Source organism: Euprymna scolopes, chromosome 6 (assembly GCF_053919585.1).
Source record: "Euprymna scolopes isolate OS-2025 chromosome 6, ASM5391958v1, whole genome shotgun sequence".
In the NCBI taxonomy this organism is placed as follows: Eukaryota; Metazoa; Mollusca; class Cephalopoda; order Sepiida; family Sepiolidae; genus Euprymna; species Euprymna scolopes.
The window spans coordinates 111285344-111311703 of NC_136487.1; the positions used below are offsets into that span (position 1 = coordinate 111285344).

Here is a 26360-nt window from a genome sequence, read left to right on the forward strand (position 1 = left end):
TCAGTATTTATCAAATAATGATTGCAGAATATACTGAACTAATTATTTTTACTTAACTCTTAGTAAAAATGTTTTATTTTGTTTAAACAAAAAATATCTTTATTAAAGTTATGATTTTCAGTAGTAAATAAAAAACGCAAGAATTTATTTTTGCTTTTAAATAAAGCATCGTAATTTATAACAATAAAAAAATAATTTTTATAGGAACATTACGAAAAAAGCCCCTAAAGTCCGTATTAATGAATTCGATATAACTCAAAGAAAAATGAATTTCTTGCATACTATTCAGGAAATTAAAGATTCAATTAGATTCCTATTTCAGGCACCTAAATTATTTAGGGTGAAATGAGTTTAGGAATTTATAGCCAAACCTAAATATTTTTTTTTTGCGTAAAAAATAGCATTAATACAGTAAGTTAGATAAAATTTGCATAGAATGCCCTGCTTTACGGTTGTTGTAAAAATAGAACGGAAATTTAAATTTCGTTCCCTTTTAAATTCGGTACATTTTTACATTACGTCTCATCGTTCACATTCGACACGTCAACTTTTATAGCGTTTCGGGTATGCTGACAAGGTTAGAGGTGTCTATTCCGAAAGCCGTTCTTAACATGGGTAGATTGGAGTGTTTATTCGTTGTAAACGTACCCGACAACCTATAAATGTTGACATTTCCAATGTGAATGGTAAACTGGACTTATGTAAAAAAGAACAAAAAGATATACCAAACTGACTTTTTCGTTTAAAAATGGAATTATTTCCCTTTCATTATTAACTTTTAAAAAAATTTTTTTTTTTTTTTTAAATATTTTGTGTTTTATATAAAGTACAATTGTTGAATGTTATTGTTTTGATTATATTCTTTTTTTTTTTGGGGGGGGCACAATTAAAAAATTAAGAAAGATTAAAATGAAGCGAAATTTAAGTTTCCGTTCCATTTTTACAACAACCGTAAAACAGCGCATACTCAGCAAGTTTTATCATAATTTATAAGCATAATGTTGAAACACTAAAATCAACATTTTATTTATTTTTTTGCATAATTAATGATGGAAGTATTTTTCTGTTTATTTTCTGAACATCTGTTAAAAAAAATAATTTGTACATTCTCTTGAAAAAAAAAGAATCAAACTTTTCTCTACTTTCACCTAACTATTTACAGTGTTCATGTAAAGCATTCATCTGTTCTTTTTATAATAAAAATTCCGTTTTCAAAGAGAAATGTTTACTGCCAAATTTCTTAAAAAAAAAAAAAAAAAAAGTGTAAGTTTTCCTGAAAAAAAAAAAAAAAAAAAACTTTCACCTAACAATTTATGGTAAAAAATTCATCTTTTTTTTGGGGAAAAAATAACTTATTGATTAAAAAAAATTACAAAAAATAATAAAAGTAAATAAACGAACAAAATGCAATTTTTCTTGAGGAATGTGTTCCATTTTAACAAACTGAGCCACAGCAACGCGTGGCCAGGTTGGCTTGGGAGAGATGCTAGTCTAGCGGCACTGATGAGTTGTGATACAACGAAACAGGACTGTATGTCGATGACTACAAATATATATATATATATATATATATATATATATATATAGTATTGGGATGATTAATCAGAATTGGAAAAATTGAAACTATTTGGGGTATTGGAATCGATATTATAAAAATTTGAGCCTAGCTTCTGATTTCAAAACGATTCTTTTAATTTAATTTCTTTTAATAATCTTGACAATAAATGAAAAAAACAAATTTTCTTTTAAATAAACAAGCAGATGCTGGTGTTGCATGTGAGATGACGCCACAAAAAACTAGTGAAGAAATGATGAATGTGAGATGTGTAAAGGGCCAACGTTGCCTTCACATTTTTGCCAAGTTTCAGAATAATCTAATGGATGGGGCAGAAGTCATTGGGTAAAAAGTGTCATTTTTTGCAATTTTGGGTATTTGTGACCCCTTTTGAGCTCCTGGGAATGCTGAATCCCAGTTAAAATGGACAAACGATGCAGTTTCATGCCTTAAGCCATGTAGTTTTGAATTTAGTACCATGGAAAAACTACAATATAGATATACATATCAAGTTTTTGAGTAATATGAAAAAAGAGCTCCAAAAAGGCATGTTTTTTGGCCCTAAAAGTCCCAGCGGGATGGGAACCAGAATTTTGCCAGGGTCACCCATACTGAATTTATATCAAGAACAATGGCCTCCACATTTTGGCCAAGTTTCAAGAAAATCTAATGGATGGATCAAATGCTATGGGGCAAAAAGTGTCATTTTTGGCCTCTTTTGAGCCCCTGGGGACACCGAATTCCAGTCTAAATGGATAATGGTGCAGTTTCAGGCCTTAACACATGTATATTTGAGTTGACTACTGTGAAAAACCATTATATAGTTAGACATATAAAGTTTTTATTGAAAAATATGAAAAAAGAGCCACAAGAAGAGACATTTTTAGCACGGAAAGTCCCCAGGGACGCAAACCAGAATTTTGCCAGGGTCACCCATACTGGATTTATATTAACAATGGGCTCCACATTTGGCCAAGTTTAAAAAAATCTAATGAATGGATCAAAATTTATGGTGCAAAATGTGCCATTTTTGAGCATTTTTGACCTCTTTTTGAGCCCCGGAGGTGCATTGGGAATTTTCATAAAATTTTTTTTACTGTGCACATCTATTTAATGAAATATAATTTGTGGCAAATCTCAGGAAAATCTAATGGACGGTTATCTGGCAATAGTCCGGACTAACGGACGCCACTGAAAACATGGGTCCCTCTCCAATACCAAAAATTTATTTATTTGAAATTGTTCATTTACAACATAAGAGTTATAAATCCCATTCCCAGATTTAACATTAATTCTCAGAGTTTAATTTATTTCTTTTATTGGTTAACTGCTGTAAACAAAGTAAACATTCAAGAGAATGTTCTTAACAAGGTTTTTCAATTTCGTTCGTGTCGGCTGGATACTAGCATTTTCTGCCACCAGCTTCTTATATAATGAAAAATCTTCAGGAATTGGATAAAATACATACATGGAAAATATTTAGAACTTTTCCGAAATGAAAAAAATACACACTTTGGGATGTTTGAGCATTTGTTACTGTAACTAACAGAATAAAATGGATGGCTCTCGACTAGGGGAAGCTCCATGTTTTGATAAGCTTCTGGGCTTGACCTTTACTCCTGACCTGAAATGGAACACGTACATCAAGTCTATTGCCAAGGTTGCTGAAAAAATGGTAGGATCCTTCTACTGCTCCAGTAAATATCTCACTCCGGAGGCAATTCTCTATCTATATAAAAGCCAAGTACGTCTAAGGATGGAGTACTGCTGCCACATCTGGGCAGGAGCTGCTAAAAACAACCTATCCTGCCTTGACAGAGTACAAAATAGACTTTGTAGCTTAGTGGGGGATGCCCTTTTCTCTTCCCTGCAACCTCTCTCGCATAGAAGAGACGTTGCGAGCCTGTCTTTGTTTTATCGTTATTTCCATGGCAAGTGCTCGTCTGAGCTCCAACCTCTGGTTCCCCCTCGCCAATCTTTCATGAAAAACACCCGTCTAGCTGAAACCACTGTCAAAAATTTTCTCCACTCTTTATCTGTGCCAAAACCAAAACGTAGATTTCATAAACAAAGCTTCTTTCTTAGAAGTGCAAGCATGTGGAACTCTCTTCCGTTTGCCTGTTTCCCACCTGACTACAACCCGATGTCTTCAAATCCAACATAAATTCCTAATGACCCGCCCCCTTAAGACGCTTTATCAAATTTCCAATACTAACATACCGTACACGCAATAACCCTTATCCCTGAGTGGCTTCCAGGCCTTGATAAGTGGTGACTACCTTGTAAAAAAAAAAAAAAAAAAAAAAAGTCTACCAAGTGTATGTTTTGCAAAATATATGCAAACTTTAACTTGGGAGGTTATAGTCATTTGTACATTTTTAAACACCACATCTCTAATTGTTTAGAATTTTAAAGAATCAGAACTTATCAGAATCAGGAATTTAAAACAGAATTGGTAATTGTATTGGAATCAATAAAAATTTGTAATCATCCCATATGTATGTAGAAGAAAAGATAGTTTAAATATGCACTGGATCCCACTTCAGCATTAAAAACTGAGTTTTTCTTTCTTCAAAAGCTTCAGCTTTTTCTCTAGTTCAATGTATCTTGGCAACTTCAGGTTTGTGTTTCTTGGCTTAGTAGTTCCAACATTAACAGAATATGAATAGCAACTTCTGCATTTGGACAGCTAAAAGAAAAAAGATAGATATGGAGCAAGAAGGACATATTTGGTTTAACATCCACTTTACATGCTTAACACATGTATATTTGAGTTTTAATGTCTTGGATGGTTTGAAAATTTTTCCAAAATCTCAGGCCTTTATTTATCCCTCAGGTCCATTTTATTACTTTCTCCCACGTTTTTTGTTTTTTTTCCTCCGAGTTGAACCTGCTGCATCAACTGTTCTTCTAATCCAAGAACTTTTCTCCATTTTTTCTATGTGGAAAAAAAAATGGAAATTCCTAAACTGTCCATATTTCATTGTTCTCGGACCAGGAGCTAAGTCTGTCTTTAAAGACTCACATTACACATCCATTGTATCATTCTTATATAATTTCTCTCAATTCAACGCATGTCCTCAACTCTATATTATTACACTATCTACACATGCCTTAATCAACAGTGATAATGCTCTGCTGGTTAGTAAAGGCACAAATTCTCTGAACTCCTAATTTTTGCAATTACACTAGTACCTGATCAACCCTGTATCACCAAGATAATAAAACTTTAACAATCTTAATAGCTTCGCCATCCAAATATACTTTCTCCAGATCAGAGTTCTCATCCATCTCCAATGCCTTGCACAGAAATTGATTATCCTCTTTCAATCATTCTACTGCATTTCTGGTGTGATCAATACTTACACAAAAAAAAAAAAAATGAATTTATGCTTTTGAAGTTAAGACTTCACAATGGTTCCTATTGCGCTATGTGCAAGTAAAACGTAGAATATACTGAGAGAGCGTGAGAGGAAATTCAATATCTTTGAAATTAAATTTTTGTCTTTCTGCAATATAATGGGATTTCAAATAAATGCATTTTAAGTAAAAATGTATTTATATGTAAAAATTTCAAAAACTGATCAAGTAAAAATTACAAATAAAATTTATTGAATTATAGAGTTTTATCATTTGATAATGGTGAAGACTTACAAGCCAGGGGAAGTAACTGCAGTCTATGATTTTGACAAAATCCACCATTTTAAAGTAGAAAAAAAAAATGACAGACTGCTAACTTTTTTTTTTTATTAAAAAAAATTTTAAAAAATAAATAAAAAGTGTTCTAGTAAATCTATCATTTTTTGTAATTTTTACTAACTTGACATGACACGTAAGTAAATACTAGTAGTTTTATCTAAGATGCATTCTTTGAAATCCCATTATGCTGCACACATACAAAATTTTTTAAAAACTACTTGGAGTAACATATTCAGATATCAACAGTGGTTGGGACATGTTTCCTAGTTACCAAACTCCTATGTAAATGAATCATATTAAGATTTTATTTAAAAAAAAAAATAAATAAAAAATAAATAAATAAAAAACAAAAAAAACGAGAAAGATTACCAAAAGGTATGGGCTAACCATATTGCTCCTGACAGCTGAAGACCTGCCAAAGACCAGGATAAGTGGTGGCATTTTGCTTTTAAGCATATGGCAAAAAGTTTCTGGAGTGGTAGGTACAAGTCAAGGAGAGAGAGAGTTATGATGAGCAAGTCAGAGGAAATTTAGAAAAAATGTTTTTAATTCTTCAAAGAGGCATACATACATACATGAACAGAAAACATGGAAGATAAATAAAATAAGAAATAGGAGGAGGAAGAGGAGGAAGTGTGTGGGCGGGGGTAGCGAAAGAAGTGGATGTAGCAAATTGGTTTCGCATTGGAGGAGGGGGGGGGCACAGGTGGAAATTCTACTCTGTGGATCTTATTCAAGATATTTCTCAGAGATAATATAGGTACTTGTACAGAATTGGATCCACAGAAAAGTATGAAGTTAAAAAGCTTTATTGTTAGTTCTCGGTAATTTCTGATATATCCGAAATTCGAGGTATGAAATCCTTAAAGAAAAATAAATGAAAACCTTTTTTTAAACTTCTCTTGGAAGCATTCATAAATCATTAATAAACAATTCTCACATTGAAGCTAGTAAAAACCTTAATTTATACAATCATAAGATTTTAATTTAATTTTATATAATATTTGAAATAAAAAAAAAAAAAATTACTATTCCTAAACTAAAAAGAAAAACTAATTTTTTAAATTGCCATTACTCACATAAGTTAAAAAAAATATATATATATATCTCAAGTACATTTTTTTTTTCTTCAATTTTGTTAAAACTGGTTGTATTTTTAGTTTTCATATTAAAAGCGTCAGGATATAACAGAAATTTCCAAGAACTAACGATAAAAATTATTAGCTTCATATTTTTTCCAGGGATCTTATTCTGTATAAGTACCCAGGTGTAGGGAAGGGAAAAGGGTGGAGAAAGAAGGAATAAAGTTTGTTTCATTTTTTTTTCTTTGTTTTTTTAGTAGGAAAAATTTTTTCTTCGTTCTTTTTTCCCATCTATTTTTGTTTATCATAGTTTTTTTTTTATTATTATTATTATAGCAGAAACTATACTGATTCCCACGACAGACAGTCAGCCATTTGGCTAAAAGGGTTTTGTTTCATTGTGGAGGAAAGGAAGGAAAGGTCATGAGGAAGGAAAGGTCATCACCAGGACAACCATCATACTTTGTCCCAAATTTTCAAATTTATTTGTTATCGTTTATTTGTTGTTTATTTCGTCATTTGTTTTTTCTCAAATGTTTATCGTTTGCAAATTTTAAAAATGCTGGCCTAACATACCAGCTTGGTGTATTCATAACAATATACACATACATACACCCTTCTACGCTCTCATTTTAATCCACACAAATACACTTACATGCAAAATGTGTACATGTGATGTGCATGTATGCATATATATATATATATATATATATATATATATATATGCACACACATGCATATGTACATACATTTGTGCATGTATATCTAGGTACACACTATGCACATGCATAAAACACATGTACACACATATATATACACATACATAAATACATTAAAACATACATACACATGCATGTATGTATATGAGTATATACATACACATAATTGCATATGCACACATGCATACGCGCACGCACACACACACACAAGTTGTGCCATTGTTCTAGTTCCGTTTGACAAAAGTCTCTAAGATTTCCTCCGCCATTTTCAGATCATTGCGTGCCACTCGCAAGGCATCGACCACGCGATCATTGTCATAGCCACGCGAGACTAAGTCTTCAACAAACTCTTGGTTAATACTGTTGCATGTGCCCCCCTCGGTGTTCTCCTTGTTGTCCTGGCGTTCTCGAAGCCGTTCACGTGGAGTTGGGACGGGAGCAGCTTTGTGGATAGGTTCAGGTTTTCTGAAATTAACATTAATAAAAACTTGAAATAGTGGTAAATAAATAAAAATTCTTTTATATAAAATTGAGTAGGTGCATATGTTTACATATTTGTATGTAGACGATTCACTCCTAAACTAACTATGAATCTTGGAATACAGCTGCAAAGCATAATGTGGACTATAGTTGAATTTCAATTTCTTCAAAACACTAAGCTTAAACCTTAAAATTTAGACATTTTCTATACACATAAGGTTGAGTATCATTATAGCTGGTTTTGAATCTTTGTAAAGAGACATAAAAATGGTGCAAAATTATTCTGTTCAGGATATTAATTTTACTCATTTATGCACCCCCACACAATCTTATGCTTCACTGTCATATATTCAAATAAACTTTATTTTTTTTATAAGTAGAAATACTTGGTACTATTCATTATATATATATATATATATATATATATATATATATATATATATATATAGGAGAGAGAGGTATGATTAGGACTACTAGGTTTGTATATTATTTTATCACACCATTATATTCAGAATAATAAAAAATATTTCTACTTGTAAAAAAAAAATTTTTTTTTTTAAAGTTTATCTGAATATATGGCAAGAAAGCATTGTGAAACATTAGATTGGAGAAAATTACAGATAACATTTTTCTGTAAAAGCATTTTTCATTCACTCCCTCTCCCCAACATCATCCAAAGATAGTTGATTTTTATCTAAGTGGGACCAGCACGTCTGAAAATAAGAGAATTCTCTTTTCTAAAGTACACAAGAATTAAATACTTCATCTCTGTCAGAAAAAAAGAAATTTTTATTTTATCTCAATGAAGAGTGTCCCAACTGACATTTATAGGAAGGTAGGTGAATAAGACTCAATTTGATAGTGAACAAGTTAAATTTTATTGTGTAGAGTTTACTTTTGATTGTTCCTAAAATCAGTGTTTTAAGTAAAAATCAATTAATGTCACAACACCAAACATTTGTCACAGCAATTTATAATTGGTGTGAGTTTTAAATTTGCATTAAATGAGAAAGTATAAAAAGCAGACAAACAATTGTTATATTTTATAAATGATATGAATAAAAATTATGATGAAAGTATGCAAAAAAAAACCCAAAAAAAAACAAAACAAAATGTAATTTACATTTTAGCTGGTATCTCTTCAGGTTTTGGTCGATGCTGTGGAATTGGCGGTGGGCAATCTAAATCACCAGCTCTAAGTGGCAATTTCTTTGAATTCCCTGAAAGATCAAAAACTCAAATCAACAAACTGGACGTTTTTATCACAAAGTGAAATAAAGAATATAATGGTCAAGATTATTATTATTATTATTAGTAGTAGTATTAGTAATAATATTAGTAGTAGTAATAATGGGCAAGTCCAGAGGGAGAATCCAAGTAGCAATAAGCACCAACAGCTGGGAGTCAAGCAGCAGCAACGTAAATTAAAAGCAGAGGCAATTTTACTGATAAAAAAAAAAAGATGAAAATTGTTCATATGAACCATTAAAGGTGAAATCTATACAACAGTCCTAGCAGCAATGCAACTAATCCTCCACAACTGTCACGCTTGTTATAAACGCCTTGAGATTAGATATTGAACAATATGATGGAGGAAGCTATGTCCAACATAGTTCTAGTAATAAATATTGTGTCTATAAAATAGACAAATTTAATTTCAACTATTTTTAAATATTGACTAACTTGTTTTTGATAGCAAATAAAATTATTTTTTCATTAATCCCTAGCATACATATGCATACAAATATATTACAATTATCTGTACATTTTAAAAACTTTAAGCACCAAATTTTGAAAATACAAAAATCTCCATTGATAGAAGTTGAAATACTGAAGAATGTGTAATTTTTTTTTTTTTTTTAAATGCTTATTTGAAATATTAAATTTTCATATAAGGCACTTTAGAAAATATTGTCAATATTATGGGAGTAAAAAATATAAGAAAAATCGTTAAAATTTAGTCTGAAGTAATTTGAAAGGAAGAACGTTACTTTAGGACTCCGATTGAGCAAAATTATTTGCTGGTGGTACTATATACAAATAAAACTTGTCCCATAGTATTTTGGAGGGGAGAGAGGCATTGCTAAGTAATTTGAATAAGGATTCAGCCTTGTATCAATCTTCTAGATTGTTAAGAGTTTTGTTTTTGGCATTATTTAATGTACATATTTAATCAATGTTATAAAGAAAATTAAAAAAATATCTACTGATCTATTCCTATGATCTTATAAAAGAACTACATGTGATTGTAAAAACAATTTTTATGTGACCATATTTTCATATGATCATGGAAACGTTAAGTTTAAAATTTCTCAATGAACAAAATTTAAACATGTTTCTAAAAACATAAGATAATTCATGCAAAAAAAATATAAAATAAAAATAATAATAATTAAGATAATGATTTTTAAAATGTCATTCGTAAGATGAAGACTTATTTATGTTGTACTGGCATTTCAGTCTCTGTAGACCATGACGATTGTGACCTTGCTTTGATAGATTGGCAGCAGCATCTGCCATGACTGTGCAAGCCGATGTGCCAGTAGCAATGACTACGCAATAGACACAGATGAAGTGGATCACGTGAATTGCAGAGGATACTGCAATACACCCTCCCCAATCTCTCGTTTCTGGCATTAGTCTATCACTATCTTGCAATGCCCTCACAGACAGTTTGGCATCAGGCAGTGCCATTGGCAACCAAAGCTTCCCAGTTGTTTAGGGAGACGATGTAGGCCCTCAGGTCACTACTGCAGGTTTCTTTAAATCTGATTGAGTGGCTACCAACCTGTCTTGCACCCTGGGCCAGTTGTCCGTATAACAGATCCTTCAGCAGTCTCCCGTCCCCCATTCGGCAAACATGTCCCAACCATCGTAGGCAGCGTTGACTCAGCAGGAAGTGCATGCTTGGAATTTTGACATGCTCCAGCACAACTTGGGGTGCAGGATGCGATCCTGCCATCTAATTAAAATATCATAGTAATATCATTTTGGTTATCACCTGTTGATCCTTGGTTGATAAAAAAAAATATATATATATACAGTTTTATATCCAATGAAATTGAAACATTGATTTTTAAAAAAAAAGGAGAACTCAAAATGAACAGCCTCATTTCACGAGAACATATGTTGACCGAATAACAATTGTACATTTGTTATACTAGCTTTATTTTGAGTTAGTAATAATACAACAAAAAAAGGGAAGTAAATTTTTTTGTATCAAGGATACAAAATGATTAATAAAACAAAAAGCAAAATTAGAAGCAAGTAAATGATAACTAGTTAAAAGTAAACATTTTAAAACGATAAATGATCATTAAATTTAACTTGATGTAAATACAATTTATATTGAATTCTTCCTAAAATAGTTAATTCTTTTAACAATAGCAAACCATTAATATCTCATATTAGAAATGCTTAGCAAACTATTTAACGTGTCAATTTTTTAATATGATTTTTATAATTTCTATATTTTAAGCTGCTTATTTCAGTGAAAACATTACAATATTTAAATCATTAAAGTAAAATAAAAAATGAGGATATATTTTGTTCATCTGAATCAAGAATAGAGAACAAATTTCAGAAATAGTATTTTCATAATTTTGGAAAGGAGGTATTTAAATGATATTTCAAAACAAGTAGTAAAGGACAAACAATTCGATTTTGGATGAATTATATTTACTTCAGGGAATTTTAAAATTATTTCTAAGACAATTCCAGGAATGGTAGTGGCAATACTTGTTGACTATTTTTTTAAATTTAATTGTTAGTAATAGAAAAGAGATTTTTTTTTCAAACTTACAAGGATGATGTTATGTTAAGATGACATTTAAATTAAATGTATTACATTTATTTTTTCTCAAATGACATGTGAAATTTTTATGTGAAATTTTTTGCATAAAAGTTAAATTTTTGTTTTACCTTTGTTAAATCTTCAAATCTCCTAAAAGTTTACATTTTAGTGGATTTTATTTGATTAGTTCAGGTTGAAATTTCCTTAGACATTATTTAAGAAAAAAAAATATGAAAAAACTAAAGATTTGGTCAGAAATATCTGATTTTTCTATAATGTTTTACAATTTTCTGAGTTGATGGAACTGTGATAATCTCCAGCTCTATCAATACTCAAGATTATCATAGGCCGAAATTGGATTTTAGAGTAAGTTTTTACAGATTGATCATCCAGTAAGTCAGCAATTTTTGTAGGAATCATGTCAGTTAAAAAAAAAAAAAAAAAAAAAAAAAAAAAAAAAAAAACCCAACTTATGTGATTTTGTTTTCAGCCAACTCTCCCACACTCAGGTGGGGAATCTTAACCAATAATTTTGGCAGAAATTGGTGCACCCTGTTTTCTCCTAGTTCACTTCCAATTATTGAAGTGGGGTGTCAATGTTTGGAATTTTGTGTTGCTTTTTTCTTTTTTTTAACTTTTAATTCCTCTACATATAAATAAAAAAAGGAATGGGATTTTCTCAGTTCTTTGGAAAGAGATTTGTTTGGTAATCAGTGAAAACTTAGCTTGAAATTCATTATGTGTTGAAAAAAGAATAAAAAAAAAAATAAATAAAATAAATAATGATATAAGATTTCCAAAATGTCCACTCTCAAGTTGAAGAATGCACTGTTACAAAGAGAGAGAAAGAGAAGTTTAAGGCCATTTTGAATGAAAAATCTGTACACAAATGTTCAACAAATACGTGCCAAAATTAAAATCATTAAGAGGCAGTAAAAGGGGTGAGTCCAAATAGTAGACAAAAATTTAACATTCATGTAAAGTTCTTTCAATTGATTGATGTAATTAAGATCACAGAATGTTTTAAAAAGAGAAAATTATATTTTTTGTGTTAAACAGAGCAGATTCTACAAATTTATTCCAAGCATATTACTCTTTTAGAAAAACTTTGTAACTTTAGTTTTTGCAACATTTTGATGGTACCAATAAAATCCCTCATTCTTCTCTCTTGTAAGTTTGTAATAAATGATAAATGCAGATAATGCAGATATGAAGAGGATTGGTCGACAAATATTTGCATAAAAATGGAAAGGATGGAGGAAATGACATTAAAAATAAAATGTTTCTTTGTAATTCAATCCTTAAATTGTTTATTTAATAAGATAATTTTATTTTTACAAGGTCGTGTCTGTTTCTTCTGTACTATCACATATTGTAAATCCTTATCAATTTAATTAATTTTTTCAATTTTTGAAAATGTTTGCTATTTGCATTATTATTTTGTTAATTAATCAGAATAGCAGAAACACGATTGATTCCCTTCCTGTATCAATTAAGAATGGTTTTATGAATATCTGAATCTTCAGACGTTCAGGATTTATGTCTAACACTTTGCTTTCATAAGTTGTTAGAGTTTTGCAAACTTGTTTAAATGATTTAAAACCAAACACAATCATAAATAATATAAAATTGGGATATATGTTTTATACTCTTTGGGCATCTCATCAATAATCTCATTTCAACATTTAACACATACAAACCATCTTAAAATCAGAACAGAACCAAATCAAAACAGATCTTGGATAAAAAAAACAAAACAAAAGGTTTGTTATCCCATCAGATAAAGATGTAGTAACAATAAATGATAATAAAATATACTTTGCTTAATAATGTACATTTTACTTATTGTCATTATTATTATATCACTAATGTAATAACAGTGTTTTAGTTATTTGTTGCGAGCAATTAGCAGATAATGGAAGTATTTTTTGGGAATACAGAGGAACAACATTTTTATTATTTTACCAAGTAAATTTAATTCTAAAAGTTGTAGATCAGTTCATTTTATTTCACAATGTTTACAGAAGCAATAGTATCGCAGAAGTACACTTGTTAAATGCATCATTTTCAGTCATAAAACAGTTGTGTTGCTGTTTATTTCTAGCTGTTCGCCAAGCAACATCATCCCAAGCAATAGCAGCCACTAAATGTAAGTATTAATATGGTTTATAAACAAACTAATTTTTAGTAACTTATGATACAAAATTTAGGTTGGGAAGCGATGGAAGAATATGGTTTAATTTATCACGATACAGAATACATATATCTTAATTTTTTAAGTAGGGCTGCATGTTTTTTTTTTTTGCAGCAACTTCTCACAATGTTCTTCCTAAAGTGATAATTTCTAACACTTGCTTCTCTTGAATAACTACTACTTCTCTTATCCATAAAATTAAAAGCAATACATATATGTGAAAATGTTTTTTTTAAAATTATATTTCACCTTTTATTTATACCAATCCATTAATTAATGAAACTTAATGTAATTACAGAGCATATAACATAAATTATATATGTCATTTATAAATATAAAAGCATAATGGCAGGGTGTACCTCCATTTTCCTACAACATGATATTACACTAATTGCAAGCTGAAACATCTGAATCTGTGAAAGTAAGACTTCTTGAATTGTTTTTTCTCAGTTGTTTAAACATCCTAATCCTAGACTAGTTGTCATACTAAGACTCCAGTTTAATCTACTCTATTATTTCCTCCATAGCTGGCAGAAAAGAAAGATTCATACTTTTCCAAGTAATCAAATAGCACATACAGAACTTCAACATATGTTGAGAACATGTCGTTAACCACTGCCACTTTCATTTCAGTATGCTAAATCAACAATGATAATGTAGATGTATACATGTTGATAATAGATGAAGCAGTAATGAATTACTGCATTATATAACCGTAAATGATGCAGTCTCTTTCAATAAACACAAAAATGACCGCATTCTAATGGTCAGATGGTTTAGAATGTCACAAAACAGTTTGCAAACTCTCTGCACATGAATAAATCTTTCTTCAATCAATAATACGTTAAAGCAGTTTCATATTCATACATTAAGCAGCCACCTCATTTTGGGGTTTTTTAAAAGATGGTTTTACTCAATCGCTGAACATACAATGTTAAAAAAGTTAAATGGATATCACTGTTATGTCAAATATGAAACTTAAAATGAAATATACTTTCTTAGCCTCCAGGCTAGTTGTTGTATTATTGGCTTCCAGAAATAGGGGTACATATTAAAAGATGATGGGGACTTACATAACGATGATGAGAGAGACATTTATACAGTTCCGAGATGCTTGGGACTTCATATATATACTGAATGAAGATGTATACAAGTTCTTAACACAGAGGAGTGGAGATACACAATCTTCGAAGGTTATAACACGATAAACACTTTACCTTTTCTTGTTGTAACTGAATGACGACACGAGACAACAATTACAAAACACGATGATGATTGCTTTATTCATCTGATCAACTGGTCGATCGACGTCAGGAATTCAAATTCGGATCTACATGATCAATCTTCTACCCTTCGCTTCTAAGGGGACTCTCCTCTAACTATGTCCACTCTTGGCCAATCAACTCTCTTGCTGACTGGCTTTTCTTGCTAAATCCGAACCCATAATATGGAGAAATGTCCTTTGTCTATCACGTCAGAAGTGTGTTTTGCAAACGTGACCAATTTCACGTGGGTTAACATGTTTTTCAAACACATTTTTGACAACAAAAGAATCCTCAATTCTAATTTAACCTATTTTAAACAATTTAATTTGAATTGTTCATCCTTTTACTGACATTTAATATTCAGATTTCTAAAAGAATTAATAGACTTAATTTCTAACATTCCATTTCTTAACTTTGCCTACAGGGTTCGATTCTAGGCTTATCCTAATCTCATTTTCACTTACCTAATATTCTTATTTACATGGGAAGGGGACAGTCCTTCTCTGTAACATAGTATCAAAGTAGTATCTGTTTTGTCTAAAAATAGTGCAATAATATTGTGTCTGTAAGTGTGGGACGTCCACAGAATGAAAATATCCTGCAAACTCTTACAATGGTTTTGGCAAGAGAGCCTACTAATCATATTCTTAGCTCTTCATAATCAGATATATCCTGAAATCAGACTATTAGTGAGATAAGTATGGTTCAGTTTAAACAAATGTGGTGCAATAATATCTTGGGTCTGTATTCATGCCAGACAGCCATAGAATGAAAATATGTTGCCGACTTCTACGAGAGCAACATAGAACAAATGCAGAATACAACTGCAGAATTTCCCTGGGTCGAGTTTTAATAAATTTGTTACTTTTGCATTAGCAACAGTGAACTTTATTTCCGACTTAAAAAGTGCACAGAAGCACTCGGCAGACTACGTTTTATTTCTCCTCCGGTGAAGGGTAAAGAAAACTACCTCTCCAATGGTACAAAACTCTAAGCCTGTAGATGCGATGTAAATACTAATTTGAAGAAATTAAATCCTGCAAATGATGTCCGTTTCTGGCCTAACACACCACTCTCTTATTACATTTGTGTCCTTGAGTTTGTGACTCCTGCTTTACATGTTGCTTTTAAGGTGCGTACAGGAGAGCAAAAATAGCAAACCCATTAAGAGTAGAGCCAATCCTAGAAATAGTTTGATGTACTTTAGTTCAAAAAGTAAACAAGTCAACTTTTTATTTAGATACAAATTGTTTTGGATCCAATTGTTATGAAGGAATGTTTTAGTTGTTAGCAAAGTCTCAGAATGTAGTGTGACATGCAGATTAGGATTTCAGTTAAAGCTCATCAGTTAACATAAAAATAAGTTGGTTAAGACAAGCTGTACAGGGTAAAACTGATGAAAGTAAATTATTTTCTAATTTTAGGATTGTGAATATCAGCGGTTTTGAAAATTGATGGTGGATATTGATTTGGCCCACATTCAATTCTGGTTTCATGGCATCACTTCCAATTTTGCTCTATACAATTTTCACATGGTTTCTCTTGTGAGTATGTGACGATATTGAGAAACAAATGCTAAAACAAAATCAAAATATCTTAGGGATACACTTGTTTTGTGTTTCCAATTGTGTTTATCCTTTCTTCTTTACTACAGGTCTTGTTCTCAGCCACTATGTGTGTGTGTAAAGTTATAAGTGATTATATTATTATCTGAGGGAAAACAAAACATTATTGGACTAAATTTAGTTGTCAAAAAAATGTTCATTGGATGTTTGATACTTGTGCATATTCTGAAGTGGACGTATGTAGGCGTTCACTCGGCGTTGCCTGTAATCTGACGCAAGATAGAAATCAGCCAACCACAATGAGCACATGACTTTTGGATAAATATTGGAAAAAAAAAAAAAAAAAAAAAAAAAGATGTTACATGGAAACTAACAGCTCTATGAATGTTAGACAAACAACTGCTGACACTTGAAGTTGTTATTTTTTGTCAAAATAAGAAATTAATCAGATTCTCCCAAAAGAATTGCATTACATGTGACATCAGATGCATTATTATAAAAAGTGACAGATATGGTTGGAGGTGCATAAACCTTTCCTTACAATTTTCTTTGACAGAATTTTTTTTTTTTTAACAATTGAACCTTTTTAAAAACCTTTTCTTACAATTTTTTTTAAAAAGAAAAAAAAAATACTTGAAAATAATTTTTTTTTTTTAATCTTTTGAAAAGCCTTTGAAAGACCATAAAAATACAATTTATTTGTAAAAATGTTAAACATTATCTATCAAAAATGAAAACAAAAAATATATAAAAATGGTTATAGTAACCCACCCCTGAATGAAAAATATGTTTGCCATGAAATAAATAAAACTAAATTATGGTAGGTGATTGTTTTTTTATTTCTATTTTATATTTTTTTTATTTCTATGATTTCCCTTTATTATTTTTCCGTTTCATACAGATTTAATCATCGGCGATGCTCTGCAAAATCTGGCAGTTGATGTCATGCTTCAGGCAAAGCTGAGCAGACGCTTACATACATTCGGTTCAAAATCTGCACAAGTACTGGATGGCTTTTTTTTGTTTTTTTTCTAGCATTAAAACACAAAATTTTCTTCAGTTTAAAAGAATTAGCTGACAATCTATTTTTTAAAAAATTGAAAAAGAAAAACTATTTTGTTGTTTATAATTTTTCCAGAATTTTGAAGTCAGGAGAAAAAAATGAGAAAGAATAACAGAGGATATAGAAAGTGGAGCAGGGGGTGAACAATAGCGGGAGTGAATTATTAGGATTAGGGTTAGTGTGTCACATAGAAATTAATAAAACTAATCTTCTAAAATTAAGATTCTATTGTGCATGTATACTAACTGCAGGTATCATTATTGAAGTATTAGTTATTGATGCAAAAGTTCCCAGTAACAATTTTTTTGTTTTGTTTTAATACAAATATTTTATGGTTCTTTTTTTCCTGTTTGTAATTTATGAAATATAATTAATGTCTTTAAATCACAGGGGTAACATATTTACATTTCTATTGGACAGAAATATTTGTAGACTGAACAAATGTTTCATTTTTGTTTTCAGTTTTTCGAGGAATTGGATTCTCCACATTAAAACAAACCTAGTTTTTTGTCCATCTCACTTTTCTGTTATGATGAGACAAGTAAATAGGAAACTTCTGAGCAAAAATATCTAATACTAAAAAAATAAAGTTTATATGGAAAAGGATAGTTCAGTTATTTTTGCTCAATACAATAATTCTTAAAAATTATTCAGAGAATCAATGATAATTGAAAATGAACTTCAGATGAAAATAAAAATTGGGATTAGATCGAAGAGTTTTCAATATTTTAATCTAAACAGAATTGAATGGGTGACATGTTTGCTGAGATTCAAATTGGAATTCTTTTTAGTACATTTTTAAAACAACTTTTTTTCTTAGATAGGTCATTTTTGGGGCCGCGGGCATGAATAGTCAACTACTATAACCTCAACAACAAAAGCAAAAAAGTATTCATAAAGTTTACTTTTTACATGATATTACTACAGGGATTGACATGGTTATTTCAATATTAAACTATAGCAGCACAATAGGTTTACTATAGTTGACATTTAGAGGCACTAAGCACTGAAAATTATGTTCATGAAGAACTCAAACATAAAAATAGTAACCATTTTGTGTTGTCATATTTTAAGAATTAAATTACAGGTTTAATTGTATTGGGTAATTAAAAAACAAAAATTATTTATCAAAACACTAATTTTTTAAGTTTATCAATATTGGGACATTCACTCCAAAAGTGACAGCTTCTTGTGTTACTGCTTACTAGAATCTGAATGCAATGTTACTAAATCACATTTCATTTGAATGATTAGCCGGCATCAAATGGCATGCAAGATTTTTTATTGCTTGACTATGGTTAGTCAAGAGAATCTATGTCTGTTAGTCATTCACACTTAAGTATGCAATGGCATTTTTAACCGCGTTCATAAGAGATCCTGTCTATCCATCAATCAGTAAATCTGTTGTATTTAGGTTATAAATTTTATTTTCATGGCTCTGTATGCAAAACTGAATAGACACACTTTAAGAATATTCATTCTCGTTTTTCTGCAAATCTTTTACTTTTAGATGATGAATCGTTTGATTGGTTGGTTGGTTGTTTTTGTTTTATGGCATATCAACCCTTTTTGGGTTATTTAATGCCGAATCCAAAGATTTTGAAGAAAAAATTTTTTAATAGAATATATTTGTTTTCACGTCAGTTTCTATTTAACCCATAGTTGGGACCCTAACAGGTACTACCACTCCGGGTCAGAGTAAACCTGGGAGCGATGGTAATTAAAGGGTGCCTCCACACTCCCCAAAGCCCACAAGCTGGGGCCTCACCACTGGATATAGTTTAAGGTCATATCCAGGACCCCCATTGAGTGACTTTTACCCTCTGCAGGGGGGCAGTTGGCATATTCTAATGCCCCACCGACAGGGCCGATGAATCGTTTGAATAGTAATTCAAACAAGTTCAAAATATCAAAGAAAATAAATTTCAAAGTTTCTTTGTTTTAAAACTTAAATTCACAAAGTTTAGAGAAAATATTTCATGACAATCAATAATACTAGGAATTTCATGTCCATAAGATATTTTTCCGAAAGAAAACTTTTGCTGCAATCTAATAAAGCAATATTTTGTTGGAAAAATATTTGATATTTATGAGAAGAAAATGCAAAAGCAGGAAAAACTTCAGTGTGCATGTTAAGATCCGCAATAAAAATGATGAAACAAATCCCAATATTTTGAATAAGTTTATTTGTACATTTATAACCAATCTTCCCTTTAGTTAATCTTTAGAAAAGAAAAGTATTTGATTCATTGCATATGAAACTGAATTTGTTTTTATGATAATATTTTTAGAGGAGTTATTCTTCTCACTAATTTGGCATAATGATAAGAGTGTTTACTAATGAATCAGAAGACCAATGTTCAATCCTTGGTCCTTCCAAAGATTTAAAAAACAAAAACCAAAAAAAAATGGTATATGATGTCCTCTTGTTAAACACTCAGATGTATAAGGTGAGTATCAAGGGTAAGTAATCCTGAGAAAGGAGTGATACCCACTCCTACGTCTCAGCATAATAGCTAATGAAAGGGGAGCCTCTGGGTCGCCCTTAACTATTTTTCTTTTTACATCTCAGATGTCATGTTCATAACATTTCAACCTTTTTCAGGTATGTTTTCGTAGTCAATAATTTGAAAATTTCAAAATAAACGCATTACTTTTAATCAACCTTTCATTCTATGCTACATGCTATCTAGGCTCAGTTTTTTTTTTTAAACAAACGATTGAATTCACAATCTCCAGTCACACTAAAATATGTGTATGAACCAACATCTTTATCCACTTGACTGTGTTCAGTAAGAAATTAATGGCTACTCAATGACCAAAAAAAAGTTATTAAAGATGGGATGAAAGCTGTCTACCCCAGTGGTAGAAATAAAGGGTTCAGTTAGACGTTATCCAAAGAAGATTAATAAAAACAGGCAAAAATGTTGTGAAAATAAATGAAACAATAAATGTAAATAAAGTATGTTTTTTTCTAATTGGTTTGAATTCTTGGTGTTTCTGAGATAATCCACTGTAACTTATGCAAACTATTATGTAGTAAAGTAATATTTCAAGTTTTATTGAAAGCTAACAAGTTTTTTTTTTTTTTTTTTTTTTTAAAAAAGAGATGTACCGGGCAGTCAGGTTGAAAACTTAACCAAAGATTTAATGAGACAGAGTTATCTTCTCTTGCGGATTACAAACTGAATTTGAACATTTTATTTATAAAATCTGAAAATCCTAAATTAAAGATTTTTTTTTCATAAAAGCTTTAAATATTACTTTTATACAAGTCTGCAGAGCATAAAATTAGAATCATATTTACTGAGGATTGTTATCTCAAGAATTACGACATAAAAAAAAAAGAAAAAAAAAAGAAAAAAAAAAAGAAGAAATCTGCCTGTGTAACTATGATTTCTAAAGTTTTCACTATGACTAAATGTATTCATATGAAAGTTTTAATTTCAAATATATATCATAAAAAGATTAACATTAACAAAAATGTTTTGTTTGAAAAACTCTTTGACAGACTTTTTTTTAGTTATTTTTATATTATAATTTTTTTTTTACAAACAAAATTAGTCCTTGCATAACATTGTGAGCTGCATTGTGAAAAGGGAGGCTCAACACCGTATAAATTTGGGAAATAGCTAAGTGGGGTGTAGAGTATTTAAGAAGGTTCTTTTGCTGTTCAAATAGACTTCAAGAATAGGGATGAAGGAGAGAGAAAGAGAGGGAGCTCATGAAATGAGCAGAAAGGTCCAAGCATGCTGCAGTGGCAGGCATCATAAACTCATGCTGCTTGTAGTGATCAAAGTTCAAGCCTTACCTGCAGACATTGGAAAATTAATATAACTTGAGCATCCGTCAAGGGTTGTTCTTGGTAATGAGCAAGGAGGTTTGTCATACTGGCAGTCGTGGATCAAGTCTGCCGAAAGCTCGTAGCAGAGTTGTGCATATGAAATTCCAGTGTTACTGCCTAGTAGTAGTAGCAGAAGGAAGGTGCTTGCTTACTCACATTTGTTTTCATTTTTTTTTTTTTTTTACATAGTATCATCAGAGTTATAAAGAAATGATCAAAAATAAAAGATTTACTTTCCACCACCAATGGGAAAAGGAGGTCCAGGAACAGGAGAAAGAGGGGAATGGGCGATTAAAGAAAAGGCAAATTTTGATGGATGCAAGTCACCATCAAGATAAAATGAATTTTATTTGTTGTAAAATTAGATGAAGACAGACAGAAAGAGAAAAGGAAGAAACAATATCAGCAACCGATGGAAAACTGTCAAAATACCATAAGTCGAAGAAGAATATCAAACCAAGAAATAGATCAAAAAGAAAATGAAGAGGCAAGGGTGTAAAAATGAAGGAACAGATTGAAATATCACCTAGCAATTGAAAAGGGAAGTTTTTTTATATACATCCATGTATGTCTAAAAAAAACAATTCTGAATAATTATTGTTTTGAAAAAAAAAAGAAAAAAGTTATGACTGAAAACTTGTACAAAATATATCAAACCATAAATAGGTTAATCAGAAAAGAAACAGGAAAGAGTGAGCATATTAAAAAGTTTTTTAGAGATATGTTAGCAGTAAAATCATTTTTTAAAAAAGTTATATGTAAATACAATGTGAAGAGGACTGAACATTTGTACGACTTGCATTATTCAGAATACTATTCTCGTCTTGGTTGTTGTTTTAATTTTTCAGATGATGTAATCTTTTCAGCCACATTATTTTTAAATTTTGGAATTTTTATGCCAAACTCAGGTTCAGTTTGAAATTCTATAAAGTTTGAAAGATCAAAAAGATGTACCTGAAGAAGGTCAGAGGTTACATTAGCTGAAACATTGTGAAAATAACAACCAAGATAAGAATAGCAGTTTGAATAATCTAAGTGTAGATATAGTTTGCTAAAGGAATAATGTTACTTAAATACAATGGATTGATTCCAGATTAACGTTTTGCTCAATACAACAGTAGATAGCCAATTGATTTTATTCATGTGACAAGACTATCTAAAGATATTTTCGTTAGGAAACATGTAAAAATAGATTGTGGTTGCTCATACAACTTCTAGTGAAGAAAAATGGATATCGATAGTTAAGATTAATAAAAAAAAGTATAGGTTAAGTTAAAACGGTTGTTGTTTTCTTCAAGAGTGTAGCAGCTCACTTAAAAGTATCCACATTCAATTGTGGCCAATGAGAAAGAGAAGCAAACAATAGCCATAACAATAACCTACATTCAAAGAGTTATCACAGATGGCAGAGCTTACATTTTTAGATGTTATTTTAGTGTGAATAAAAGAATTTTATTGATTTCATACTCTAGGCAACAAGATAAAATTAATCAAGGTGAGCAATTTTTAATTTCTATTTGAGATTTCAATAAATTATAATTTAATAAATTTTGACACGACTAAGTAATATTGAGGATACAAAAAAAACAAAAAGAAACTTTTGTTGTATATAGTAAAAAAAAAAATGGGATATGGTTTTTGGAGACAAATACAATGATGCTTACAAACAAAAATATTTCACCTTAAATGATGTTAATACTCAATTTCATTCAAATAATCTGGGGTAATCAAAAAGCCATAAAACTAGCTAGAAATAAATCATAGAATGCCTTAACTGAAATCTAGGTTTTATTTATAATAATGTGTTCCACATATACTTCTAGAGATATATTTTAATGAGGGAGTGGTGATTGAATAAAATTTTTTAAATAATTTTTTTACTATGTTCAATTTTTCAAACATCTTGTATTTTTCATTAGGAATAATCAAAGAAAAAGAAAAGAACTAGACATGCAGTTGTCATGTGCAAGGTATTAATTCAAGTTCTAACTTGAATGGGTATATGCATTCCATGAACATATATGACCAACCAAGTTCTAGCACATTAATTCCCTGCTCATGGGCGACTTTATTTCTGTTTTCTTTTCTAATTATTCTCAATGATGATCGCAGATATATATCTCAGGAAATAGGGAGCCGTTTCCACTTTGTAAAAAGCAATACTTTACTGTAAAAAGAACAAAGTATTTTCAGTTATCAGTATTGTAAATAAATGAATAGATGCATTTAAATAGGATTTATCTTATTGCAACTAGCAGTTTTGTTTTCTCAACCACTGGGGTCCTAGTTTTGAATCTGATCACATTAGTCACACAAATGAAACAAGTCTTCTATAGTGTGTGTGTGTGTGTGTGATAAAAATATGAGAGTTTGTTATAGCTCATGAACTTTATTAATAATTTATTATTTATAACTAATACAAACATAAATAACTATAATTATCTATACACTAAAGATGCTCGCTATAACTCCTACATCACTTATATAACTCATGGTTACACCCCAGATAAGAATGTTTGTATTATTATCCAGACATCCCATATTAATATTTATATTTTGCCGAAAGGGAATCTCTTGAGTTCTGCATTATGGTTAACAGTGGAATACACAAGATGGGATAATTGAAAAAAGAAACACAAGGCAATGGTCCAATAATGAACAATAAGATTTTATATCATAATGAATATGATAAAGTCATCAACACATGATAGAGTTCATCTGAAAAACTTCAAACATGTTCACATACTGATCAATAGCCTTTGAAGTTCACTTACTGATATTTTTTCTTTTTCATAATAGATCAAACTTATTGACTATCATTTCTCTTATCTCTTTTTCTCAATTCAAACTTCGACTCAACTCTTTGCGATTCAAACACCTGACAAACAAAAAACAAATCACAGCACGATAAAAATAAAAAAAGGTTGGCCGTTTGATTTCCAATTTTTTCTTTTTTCTTCCACTTTATAAGATCAGCCGCTTGTTCTTTACCACCTTACCTCCATGAAGCCAGTAAGGAATAAAGAATCATTAGTTAAAAGAGGGATAAAGAATAACAAAACCTTTCTATCAGAGATCTAGTAAAAAGTAAAATGTTTAAAGATCTTCATGTCAGTATTTCAATAGTGTCCTACCACTTGAGACAAATTGATAATGGAATAAAAGCTTGATAAATGGTGTAGCAAGATTGTTGCAGTTTGTGATCTAAGAAAACTCCATCGCATTACACTGGAAGTAAATTAGTAAAGTGAAAATGGGTCACACACAAGTTGAAGGAATGTTTGTTTCTAAAATTGGTCATTGTTTTGCAAACAACCTAATGAGTTTTAAAAATCCGAAACTAAAAAAAAAATAGCAAATTTGTTTATGAAGAGATCCTATGAAGAGACCATATTCAAATTTGAGACATCACGAAATAAAAGGACATATTGATCATGCAACAACAAATAAACAATTATGACAATCTCAAATACACTTTCTCTCTTCATATTTACAGCGAAACTACGAAACATTCCTGTATAAAAAGTTAAAATTAAATCCATAAATTATTCAACGCTAAAAGCACAACAAAATAATATTTGTTAGTGAGAAGAGAACTTTTTTTTTTGTTCAAAGATCTTATTTAGCATTATTAATAATCCAATAATGTTCTTTAATTCAATATTTACAAAAGTTTTTACATTAAAAAAACAGTTAAATAGTATTAAATTATCAATTAATGATAATTGAATTTTTTTCAGATTCTTTTTAATGAATATTTATAAACTTAAGGAATTATTAAATTAAATATAATTCTAACTGTATGGAAAACAACTTTTTTTTTTATATTCTTGAATTAAAAAAAATAAATTATTCCCTTTGTTAAATACAAATAGTGAAAAACCTTTATTAATATGGATGGTTTGGGTTTGATGAACTAATTTTTAAAAATAAATTCTAGTAAAGTATGTAATATTGCCAATAATTTGGTACAAAAAAAAGCAAATAAATATTAGCTAGGCAGAAACAAAGTTTGATTTTGATCTGAGTGAGAATTCAATAAGATAACTTTATAAATATGAAGGCTAGATTTGTTACTAGCCAGTAATGGCTACACTGGACATTTAGTTTGACCTTATGTCACATCCAACCTTTGTGGGGATGCAGTTTTTATCTTTACAAAAGGAAAATTATGGCAAATACTGGAATGAAATATAGTAAAGAAAAAAAAAAGATTCTGATGAAATGTGTGTGTTGTCGTGCATGCTAAAAGATGAAGAAATCCAAACTAGTACTTTGATAGATTTTTGTCATTCATGCAAACGATTACACCAAATATTTGCGCATTTGATGTATTTTTAAGCAAATTGTGGCATTCGTAACAAGCATATCTTGCATTAAGTCCATTTCATTTTCAATAACGATACTTTTAGATTAAAAAAAATCTTAAGTGCCACTTGCTTTGATAAGTAAAAAATGGTAAAAGTAACTTTTTAAAGAGAAGTAAATTCAACTTTTTCATAAAAGCTATATGTATCTAGTTGATTTAGCAAAGCATTTTTTTCACAAAGGAGAAACAAAAATTACAATGAAGGAAATGTATTTTTTTGCAAAAATGTTGGTTGAGCAAAAACAATAACTTTTGATTTATTTTTTTGTAAGTAGGATTTTTTTGTGAAATTAAAATTTTATCAACCTGTCTTCTAACATTTAACTGATCGAATGAAAAGTAATTTTAAAATCTTTAAACTTTTCTGTTGAGAAATAAAACAAAATGTGTAATTCCGAGAAGAATATATTGTTTAGTTTAGAACTAACTTTTTTTTGAAAAAACAATGACATGTTTGTTCATTGTTGAGAAATTATTTGTTTTTGCTGAAAAGTAAACTAAAGCAATATTGAAATAAATATAAAAAAATTAAGTTGCTTCATTCTATAATTTTGTGACAAAATATACTTTTTTAAACAGCTAAAAGTGTTGAACGTTCTTGTTATATTAAAAAAATCTAATTTGTTTAAAGAAATTAATATTTTAAAATTAAAATTGTTCAAAAATCTTAAATGTTTGACCATTAATTGCCTGTTATTTTTAGACATATATATATATATATATATATATATA

The 26360-nt window shown here is 30.0% G+C and overlaps 1 protein-coding gene across 12 annotated transcripts in view; it reads right to left on the minus strand.

The window, feature by feature from the left end:
• Positions 1-7017: 7017 nt before the first annotated feature.
• LOC145277870 (E3 ubiquitin-protein ligase CBL-B-like) overlaps positions 7018-26360 on the minus strand; it is a 231556-nt gene continuing 212213 nt past the window's right edge. For 4 of the 12 annotated variants that reach the window (XM_080129830.1, XM_080129828.1, XM_080129829.1 and 1 more), the window contains 4 exons: positions 21227-21376; positions 10324-10497; positions 8659-8755; positions 7139-7520 (listed from right to left, as the gene is read on the minus strand). In XM_080129830.1, coding sequence (XP_079985956.1) covers positions 7280-7520; positions 8659-8755; positions 10324-10497; positions 21227-21376 — 662 coding nt within the window. In that variant the 3' untranslated portion in view covers positions 7139-7279. Of the gene's footprint in view, positions 7521-8658; positions 8756-10323; positions 10498-21226; positions 21377-26360 lie in introns of all 12 variants that reach the window. The other 8 variants (XM_080129832.1, XM_080129833.1, XM_080129835.1 and 5 more) reach the window with 4 other exon arrangements.